The 11,214-nt window shown below is 37.3% G+C and overlaps 1 protein-coding gene across 3 annotated transcripts; it reads left to right on the top strand.

The window, feature by feature from the left end:
- SH2D1B (SH2 domain containing 1B) lies at positions 1-8,778 on the top strand. Of its 3 annotated transcripts, XM_081002803.1 has the most exons (5): positions 12-189; positions 268-405; positions 1,444-1,507; positions 2,558-2,732; positions 6,963-8,778. In XM_081002803.1, the coding sequence occupies exons 2-5, from the start codon at positions 272-274 to the stop codon at positions 7,004-7,006; spliced, it is 417 nt and encodes a 138-aa protein (XP_080858929.1). In that variant the 5' UTR covers positions 12-189; positions 268-271; the 3' UTR covers positions 7,007-8,778. The 3 variants fall into 3 exon arrangements, with proteins under 3 accessions (XP_080858930.1, XP_080858929.1, XP_080858928.1); XM_081002804.1 differs by having other exon boundaries at positions 1-405; positions 2,558-2,711; XM_081002802.1 differs by having other exon boundaries at positions 17-405.
- Positions 8,779-11,214: the final 2,436 nt, after the last annotated feature.

The raw sequence follows: 11,214 nt of genomic DNA, 5'->3' as shown, positions 1-11,214 counted from the left end.
AGAAACCCAGTAAAGTTCTTTGTTTAAAGAGCTCTGGTGACGACTAATCCATTTATCAGTTTTACATTTCCTGTGCTGTTTCCTAGGTTTTGCATAGGGGAAAAAACAATCACGTTGTTGAACTGAAACAACACAGTTGAAAGCCTTTCATAAAGGCGCTGTGCCAGTTTCAACATCTGTGCTCAACAGGTTGGCTTTAGTTAGGTAAAGAACAGATCCTCTTTTTGATCTAAATCTTTAATAATTGATCTGAAAACATTTTCATAGGTAAATGGAACTGCAGTATTTCCACGGAACTATAACTAAAGACGACTGTGAAAAATTACTGAGCAAAACAGGAAAAAATGGGAGCTTTTTAATACGAAACAGTGAGAGTATTCCAGGAGTCTTGTGCCTTTGTGTTTTGTAAGTATTTCCCTTTTCATTTAAACTAGTTATCTTGCGTTTCTTTTGGAGAGAATAGCTTCAGTTCAGAGAAACCTAGCTACACTTCAGTTATGAAAGTTAACCATGTCTAACTTAAGCCAACATGATATTACGTACACCAGAAGTTTATTTCATTAAGTGGTTTATAGATTTTTGTAAATAAAAGATATTGATATCAATGGGGCTTACACACAACTTTCTATGTATTGGGTCCAATCTTTATTATGTTTGGAATTTTTGAGAGATAACAGCCCCCTGATTTTAAGAAATCAAAGAAGTTCATCTAGGCATATATAAATGTAATCCCAGGGCGCATGAAAATGATTCTGCTTTTGATTGTAAGTTGAATTTAGAGTCTGGCTCAAATCAAAGTACTTATTTTGCTGTAAAATGTACTTATCACATATGAATGATGGCAAGTGTAGTTAATATTGATCTCAATGAACTGTTGATCTCAATCAGTACAAGAAACCTCATCGTTGTAAATATTACTGGAAATCAAGTTATATTTATAGTTTCTGCTGTATCGAACTTACATCATTTCCCAAACATGATTACCCTGATTTGTTAGTTGTTGTTTCTAAGTTGTAGGAAAATATCATTTGCTTGTCTCACACTGAAGACGTATCTTAACGGCTTGCTGGACAAAACTAGGCAAAACTAGTGCTATCTCTGATCTCCTTATCAGAAAGCCGGAATTATTGCTACCAACCCCAGATACCATCAGAAGAGAGTTCATGTACACACTACTTAGAACACATCTGTTTCTTTTGAAGTGCTATACAAATTTAATTATAGCAGTGATTCCATTCAGCTCATAAGAGATAACCAGAAATCTAGCAGCATGAATAACAGTCTTCCTCTAGCATAATGTGGTAGCTCACATGACCATTTCTCTCTGAATGAACTGGATAGGATTTACAGACCTAATGACTCTTTGACATATATGACTATTACAGCAATTTGACAAATAAGGCAATTATTTATTAATGTATCTGTTTCCTATTTAAAAATCAGCTATGAACAGATTATCTACACTTACCGAATCTTCAGGAAACATAATGGACACTTTATGATGCAGGTAAGAAAACGACACAACAACAAACCTATGGTTACATGAAACATACTCAATATGTACTTTTGAATAAATAAGGTATATTATTCATTGTATCAAATTGTAGATTTCAACAGAAGTCTCATAAAAAAAAGCAGAAGACCCAGTGGATCAGTTCATTCTCTAGTCAGTTCACGCATAAGATCCCTACATGTAAAAGTATCTATTCCACCTGTCTCTTCAAAGAGTCCAATAATCCGCATGAAGGGTTGTTACAGTTCCACAGAATCCTTTCACAGAGTCTAAGACAAGGGTTTCCAGAATATTAGCCTTGTTTCGCCGTCCTAGGCTTCATCAGTAGAACAGGCTCATATGTAATATTACAGGATAATGGATCTTATAGCATAGTAGTGGTTGCAGTCTGACTAGAGAATGAACTGATCCACTGGGTCTTCTGCTTTTCTTGTTGAACTTTATGAGACTTCCGTTGAAATCTACAATTTGATACAATGAATATTATACCTTATTTATTCAAAAGTACAGCCGGTTACATCTTGTGTGTTTATTGGGTAAGAAAACGACTACATCTAGAGTAAAATAATGTAATAAATATGCACTTAACAGGTCCTACTAGACACATATGCCACCTTGCTTAACCTTTTTGTTTATTTAACTACTTTTTTTAAAAAAAATATCTACGTCTCTGGATGACCTTATTTTGGGGTATTCGTTCATTCTAACAGTTGGTGGCCACCATGACAACCTTAATTTTCAGCGGGATGGAACTCTGCCAAGAGCACAATATATATCAGTTTCATATTCACAGTATCACAGAATTGTAGAGTTGGAAGGGACCCCAAGAGCCATCCAGTCCGATCCCCTGCAATGCAGGAAACTCAGCTAAGGCATCCATGTCAGATGGCCATCAAACCTCTGCTTAAAAACCTCCAAGGAAGGAGAGTACTATTCTAGTTATCCATTTCAGTGAAATTAATTAATCTTCGCTCTTGTGAGGAACAGCAGTTTACAAATAGTATAATCAAATGAAAATGTGGCAACAATCTACTTCTTTTGCAGACTTCTGAGGGTGCTCCAAAACAGGACTTCAGAACTTTAAAGGATTTAATTGCTACTTATGAGAAACCAAATCAAGGGCTAGTAAGCAACCTGCGCTATCCAGTAAATAGACCTACAACATCCCAAAGATCTCAGACTGTCTACGTCACTAAAGGTGAAGCATATTTGATTCCTGGTAAGAGACACACATAATAATAATCAGAAAAGAATGACATACTACTAATACTATGCCGTATAACAATTATTGTAATGCAGGAAAATTACGGATATATATGTTTTTTTCAAATTAACAAAACTAGTGAAACAACATGAGATGAAAGCCAATTAAGTTTCACTCACAGTGGACCCAATGAAATCAAGACTTTAAAGACCATTGATTGTAATGGGTCTATTCTGGGTATGGCTAACATTGAATATTACCCATGATCTGTAATGGGAAAGGTCAATAAACTCTGCAGTAGAGGATTGATTATAAATAAAATCATAGAGTTGGAAGGGACCCAAGGGTCATCTAGTCCAACCCCCTGCGACGCAGGAATCGTAGCTAAAGCATCCATGACAGATGACCATCCAACCTCTGCTTAAAAATCTCCAAGGAAGGAGAGCCCACAACCTCCCGAAGGAGACTGTTCCACTCTTAAACAGCTTGAACAGCCCTTACTATCAGAATGCTCTGTCTTTTAAAAAATGATAAAGAAAGCCTGGTGTGGGATGGTAGTTTAAGAGTGCACAGCTAGCACTCTGGAGACCTAAACCTAAACACCAATCTCCTCTCAGCCACAATGTACCCATGACTTGGAACATTGGGGTAAGGGGACCATGTATCTGCTTTGAGTTTTGAGGAGGCAGAGCTGGGTTAAAATATAATAGATAGGGTTTTTTAAAAAATCAGAGAAAATAATAATATATAAAATAATAATATAAGAAAACATGTACAGTGGTACCTCGGATTACAGACGCTTCAGGTTACAGACTCCGCTAATCCAGAAATAGTACCTTGGGTTAAGAACTTTGCTTCAGGATGAGAACAGAAATCGTGCGGTGGCAGCAGGAGGCACCATTAGCTAAAGTGGTGCTTCAGGTTAAGAACAGTTTCAGGTTAAGAACAGACCTCTGGAACGAATTAAGTTCTTAACCAGATACCACTGTATTAACAGATATGCCCTTCATGAATTTCCAAGGAACTTGACATTAAAAGCTTAGAATAGTTTAGGAGGTTCTGAAAGCAGAGCTGTGACAATTAAGCAATTAAACCTTCTGAGTAAAAAGGGAAGTTTCAATCAAGCAGCAGATTCTAATTGACACTCACTAAAACGAAGGCCAGCAGGTACCATCTTAGAACAGACAATATCCTTTATCTCACACATAGGAGATAATGGCTATCCTTAAAATGTGAGTACAGAATTTAAAAACACATAGGCTTTTTCTCATAATTCATATTCAAAATTATGCATGTTTGCTCAATGTCAATGGTCAATTTAATTCAATTAGAGATATAAAATAGAACATGGTAAGAAAGTCCCATTTGAAGTAGTCAGCAGCTTTAAAGGTGTTATATGATGACATATCAGAGGAATTATTTCAAATCTCTATATAAAAAGTAGTATCAATCAATCACATATACAAAAGTTTACTCTAATAAAAATCACAAAACTGACAGTTTCAGAGCCTAAAGAACTAGATTAATTAGTTACCATAGAGGAAATAAAAAAGGTTGCAACAACAGTGAGGCACCATAAAATTCCTGGATCTGATTATTATACTTAAATTCCACCTTCTCTCCAAGGAGTTCAAGGGGGTGTACATTGTTCTCCCTCTCCCCATTTTCACATCACAACATGATTTAGGTTAGACTAAGAGACAGCAACTGGCCCAAGGTTACCCAATGAGCTCAGTGTCTGAGTGGGGACTAAAATCTTGGTTTCCCAGGGCTTAGTCCAATACTCTAATCATTATACTGCACTGCTCTCAGCTTAACTGGTCTAATCAGCTATTCCAAAGTCTTTGAAGATTTTGACTGAGGCATTAAGAGGTACTGTAAATGAAATCTTTAAAAAAAAGAACTTTTGGATAGAAGTTTATATAGCCTACATTTAAGCAAGGTAAGAATTTTCTTACAGAAAAATATCACTCTTAAATAATTATTATAAAATATTTAGAACAATTAGCTTTATATGTAAGAGGATACAGATAATGTAGGGGAAATAATATTTATGGAATCACAGACATGTTTACTCTTAATTAGGACTCATTAAGTTCAGCTGGAATTCCATCCCCCACCACCGATTTGAATGTGTATTGGATTTTAGCCACATTTTATACACAGTTTATACACATTTACTTAGAAGTAATTCTCATTGTGCTCAATGAGACTTCTAGGTAAGTTTGAACAGGACTGCAGTTCAAGGGAATCCCGCTAAAGAAGACTCTTGCTCTTTTTAGACACTGAAAAAAGCATTTGATAATGTTGAGTGCCCTTTTCTATTTCAAGTTTTGGAGTTTTGTTATGATTCAATATTTAGAACTGGATAGCTTTAACCAATCCCAAAGCAAAAGTAACAACAAATGAGCATATATAATCCAATCTTACTCTATCAAGAGATACCCAACAGGGATGTATCTTACCTGGTCTTTTCTTTGTGGGTATTCCTACTAATAAAGCAATGAAAATTGATTTACACATTATGTTATGTTCATTCCTTTTCACATATGGCTTTGAAAAATATGCATTAGGTAAGGAAGATGAAATTTTAAATAATGAATAAAGGTAATAAATGGTTTGTTCTTCTATTTGCAAATGCTGCAGAATGAATGCAAAATGGGATAGGTCAAGGAATTTGTGATTCAAGTCATTGGAGCTATTGAAATGTCAGTTTGAGAATATCTGTGAAGTGGAATAAAATACAGCATGATCAGACTTCCACTTGTGCACTTCTTCAATCTGCAGCCCCTATAATCTGCTCCCCCATAATCTACTCTCCCAACCCTCTGGAGCTTATTTAGAGGCATTTAAAAGAGGAAAATTCCACTGTGCAAGTCTCTTCCACTAGCATATGACCAGCACTGGATACAGGTTTTAATTTTTGTTTTAAAATTATAGCAGCACAGCTGTATATTAAATTTGTAAAGATTCATAGAATACATAATGCTTATGGCCCAATACTAAAATGCACGTAGGCTGCACGAAAAGAGCTTTGGATCATGTTTCTTTCATTCATTTACCATCTTTCTACTATAAAATAATTTTTAGAAATTGTTTCCAAAACCCACCACAATGAAGCAATAAATAGCAAGGAATTCAGTATCAGTTGTACAAATGATTCTATCTACTTTCAAGCCACTATGTTTTAATGACTATAGTAACCAGTAAGATATATGTTTGTTCAGGAACTATAACATTTTCAAAATGGAAAGCCTGTTTTAAATAGTTAATCTATAAATAAAATGTTTGACCCGGAGGTGTTGGACTCTACCCTTCAGAACTTTGAAAATGGAATCAGAAGCCATATGTACATTCACCAGAGTAAACATTCACCCAGGACGGTTGTAGAATCACTAGAGCAACAGGTGATTGAAGGAAGAGGAAGAAATTGGAATTGTTTCAATCCCTTCTTTAGAGTCAACTTCTTTGTAGTGTGCTGGGTGCATCATATTAACATTGTCCATCATGACTTTTCTCTATTCCCATTACATAAGCAATGAATTAGAATATTTTACAATTTGAGTGATACTTTTGCTTTAATTAGGAACGAAGCTTTATCACTGGCAGGGAAAGATATCTCATGCTACCTTTGCCTGCCTTGTAATTTATTGAATATTTTTACTAATATATTTGCCAAGTGGAGGGAGTAAATGCTGTGAATGTTTGAACAATTCCCCATTTGGTCCAAGTTTAGATCACAAATGCCCAGTTTAGATATTTGCATTACTTCCAATTCAAAGGACCAAAATTGAATTAAAAAATGATGCAACAGTTGAACAGTCTAAATAAGATGTTGTTAAGACTCTAACTCCTATTAGCCCCCGCACCAGTGCAACTAATGGGGATATGTAAACTATGGTCCAGTAAAATCTGTAAGGTCAGAGGTTAACCACCCTTGGTCTAAATGGAAATATTTCCTGACTTGGTTTGGATCTAATAAACTACAAGTGTTATTCTGCTTGAGCAACTGGGCTTTATTTCCACCTTTCCCATTGCAGCTTTGTGGAAGGAATGAGCCCAAATTGGGCAAAATTATTATGTGCTCGCAGAAGCACATATTATGCTGAAACTTTGTGAGCAAAAGCCTCGCCTCGATGGACCCTTCTCAGGAAAAGAGGAATTAGAAGGGAGCAACTTGCAACTGGGATAAATAAGCGTCACAGTACTCAGTAATCAAATGACTTGCTTTTTTTTCCTCCCCAGAAAATGAAGATGCTGAGGATTATCTTGAAGTCTTACCTGAGTGATTGGCTGAGGGACCATTTCTCATGACTTGCTTCATCTCTCAACACAGACACTAGTCTTGAGTGGGTCACACTCTTGCTAACTGGATAGTCCATTTGACTGGATTTTGTTTTCATTTGTGCTCTAGATAGTACTGCCCACATGCTTATCTCTTGCTTGCTTGGCTCTTGCTGCAGCAAAAAAACCCAACACTCTTCCTTTTCCTTCCTGTATTCGTGGTACCTATACCTGCCCACTTAAGTGACCACTTCATAGACCTGATGAAATGGAAACTGGGCTGCAAAAGCTTATGCCACTATAAAAGCTGCAGTGCTTAAGGTGTTTCCATTTTAAGAGAAGCAAGTTTAATAGCATCCCATACATCAGGCATGGCCAAACTTGGCCCTCCAGATGTTTTGGGACTACAACTCCAATCAACCATGTAGGGCCAAGTTTGACCATGCCTCCCCTACATGGACTCAAGTTTAAACTTGCTACATCAATTATGAAGTGGACTGTAGACCAGAAAAGCTTATTCTGTAACAATTTTTAGTTTTTAATCTTTAGTTGTTTTCTTCATTCAACTTTGTGAATAGTCATGAACACAAGTGTTGGTTGCTTTTATTTTTTAAATTTTCACTTATTTATTTTGGCAATTTGCAACTAGCATCAGTAGCAGCATGTTGAACAGAGTAATGCAAAACATATTTACTTGCAATTAAATACTACTGAAATAATTGGGGATTAAGTTTGATATACACCATAGAGCTCTGCAAGAGTTACTGCTGATATCCATAACAATATATCAAATACTAAACGATGAAGCAAATTAACTGTATCATGTTATCCTGGCGAAGTAAGTCACAGCAATTTTATAATTATATTGTTAAGGATCTTTAAATTTTCAAAGACAGTACTATAAAGTTGTCACTGTGCATAGTTCAATTATTTTTAAATGTCTTGCTGTAGTCTCTAGCCAGGTCAGAGGCCACTCTAGTTCCCAAAGGACTTCAAGCTATACCCCGGAAATGCCAAAACTACTCCCCAGAAGTATAACCAGTTTTACAGCAATACACATGTACATTTGGGTGCAAGTGTTTGCAGGTAGCTACTGTAGAACCTGATCTAAAAGCATAGCACACTCTGGGAACTATTTTTGAAAGTCCCCCCCCCCCACCTTCAGCTCCCCCCCCTTTACTTATATGTGGTAAAGAAAAAAAAGTTTGTAGAAGCTAGTGCTTTAAAGGCGCATTTTCATCCTGGAATAAACATAGTGCAGTTTGCAGTCTCATTAATTTAATCACTTAATTGACTAGTTTGGGCCTAATGGAGGTCAGTGCATTTAGAAAACCCCAGTACTGTAAATAGGACTTTTCCCTTCTATAGATAGTAAGGCTCTGTCTCTCCTTCAGAATAGCTTTAAGTTCCCAATACCCCTATTCTAGTGAAAAGGAAAGCAGTTTATATGTAGCCAGTCTATACGTAGCCAAGATTGTAAATATTACATGAAGATTTTAACATGCAACCTGTGGTCATATTAAATTCATAATTGTTTTAAGTTGGTAAAACATAAATAAAACTACTCTATACACCAATTTAAGGTACCATATTAGGACGCTCACTATCTGAAGCTGCCAGATGTCCAAATCCATTGTTTGCTCATACATTACAACTATACGGTGCTGTGATTCACTTGCACACAACAGCTTTTCTCCTATTTTTTCAGCTTGTAGGACACCTGTACTACTCTACCTGTATCATAAGATGGCAAGAAATAAAGCCCCATTGCACTAATGCACAATGCCTGAACATACATCTCTCAAGTGCCACCAACTCTGATGTTGTTTTAATACCAGGCAAACCGTTATATTTTCCCAGGATTTTTAATATGACCTGTTTGATCTCTACTTTTATGCTGCTCTCTTTTAAGTTGTGTTGTTCTGATTATTATTATTATATTTTAAACTTAATTTTACTGGAATTTTAATTCTTAAGTCATAATTGTACTTATCATACCTGTATATCAGGCTTACTTCCAACACACAGTTTTTGACTGCAAAACTCCTTGTTCAATTTACTCAACACTTTAGTACACATTACAATGTCAGAAGTGGGTGGAAAATATGTTAGCACCTAGCTTACACAGGATTTAGCACTTTCATAGTGGCTGGTTGTTTTAGCGTATCAATACCCCTTTAAAGTTATCTGTGCCCACAGGAAATAGCAGTTCATATCTATTTTGACTGCCTCTACTTATTTACTCCAGATAAGTCCTATTATAGTCATACTATCCCAGGCAAGGCTGGTTCATCTATTGAGCTCAAATGTTGCTGCACTCTCCTCCCCCCACCCCCACAATTATCTCTGATTGTTGGCCATGCTGGTTAGGACTGATGAGAATTGGAATCCAACAATACTGGGAGAGTCATAGGTTAACCATCCCTGATCCAAGGTGATACTTCTTGCTGGAACAGAGTTAAAGTAGCTATGTAAGCACCAAGTCACACAGCCACCATGTCAGAACAATACATAGTTTCGTCTGCACAGTAAAATTTCAAAATTAAAATTAAGAGTTCCTGTAGCCATGGAAGTAACCCCACAGATGTAGGGCATCTACACAATTTTAAAGACCATGGAAATTGTATCTGGAAGAAGAGAAGAATGCAGAAACTGAAATAACAAGTAGACATGGAAAGTGGATTAACTGGCCAAGGGAGAGGAGCCAGAAGCTGTGTCTTTGGGGCTGCCAAAAGGGTTAACCTTAGGCTTCACCAAACACTAGAGGACCCTTGTAGATGTCCTCTTTATGATTATATGAAGATAGTAAGCAACCATAAGAGAAGAAACCTACCTTGCAGAACAGTATTGTCAATCAACGTACCAAATACCAAATTCCATGCTGGAATTAAAAAGGGCAAAATCAGAACAAAGTTCAGTGCAACAATTTCAAGAGTAATCTCAACACATGAAAACTGATCAGGAGAGATAAGATGGATGGCAAATGTGAGCAGGAAGTTGTACAGCTGCTAGCAGAACATTTCATCCACATTCACTCAGAAGCAGTGTTTTGTTGTAAGGTTAGAGGATTTCCAAAAAATGAATAACCCCGTCATCTCCAGAGAAGATTAAGGAGCTTGCACCATCCTGAACATCTCTGCATGATGTTTTTGGTTTGTGAGGTACATTTAAGTGTTTCTATTTATGCTTGTTTTTCACCATTCATTTCACTGAGCACAGGCCTGGATGAGTATCCTTATATAGTGGAAAATGGTATTTCAAATAGTGGCAGGGGAAAAAAAACTGCAGCAAAGTTTATACCTTAGACAAGAGTCCACCTCATCAGTTGTATGTAGTAAGTCACTGTTGTAAGAAAAAACTGCTCCTTTTTCCCTTATTAGGTATCCAAGAGCCCATATAGAGTCCTTATGTAGTTTTTCTATTGGTAGGAGAAAATAACAGAGGCCAACCAGAGAATATTGAGAAGCATAGCAGCTAGTAAGCATAACCTTTATTAAACTGTTGCAACAGGGTTCCCCGCTCACCCAACGCAGGGAGGAGAGGAACCTAGAACATTGGTGTGCAAGCTCTTATATAGACTTTTCAAACTGCCTACCCTGTAGCTCAAGACCACCCCCCAAAACATCATACATACATCACAGAAAGAGGTGGTCCCCAGCAGAAATTTGAGTGTGTTGCTTCTCTCCTGTCTGCCAGGATACCTGATAAAGCCTTATCTAAGGGGTGGCCAACTCTGAACAGTGACCTACCCCCTTTTCGGGGGTTCAGGTCAAAGTTAAGCTTTTTTTTAGGGAGGAGGAAAGCCCCATGTTTTAGGGGTTCAGGTCAAAGTTGTTGAGATTTTTTGAGGCAGGAGGAAAGCCCTGTTTTTGGGGGGTAAAGGGATAAAATGTTAAATGTTGAGCTTCTTTGGGGGGAGCCAAAGCTGTTGAGCTTCTTTGGGGGGAGCCAGTGATCTACCATAGATCACGATCTACCTGTTGGACGTTCCTGCCTTATCTGATTGCCTTTTCTAGGTAGCCTGGCCATTCCTTTGAGATGTTAAATAAACCCGTACTGTATATGCATGGGGAATTACAACGCACTGTTGCGCTTATTGCACGAGAGCCACAGAGCAGCCCCCTATCTTGATGCAAACACGCAAACCAAACTGGCACAACACACGCACGCCACAACAGGAAACGGGCCAGTTCACCGCTGCTTGTTCTGATGT

The sequence above is a fragment of the Podarcis pityusensis genome (assembly GCF_964106645.2).
Source record: "Podarcis pityusensis genome assembly, chromosome: 4".
In the NCBI taxonomy this organism is placed as follows: Eukaryota; Metazoa; Chordata; class Lepidosauria; order Squamata; family Lacertidae; genus Podarcis; species Podarcis pityusensis.
The sequence above is the reverse complement of the archived record's forward strand: the minus strand, read 5'-3'. Positions and strand labels throughout refer to the sequence as shown.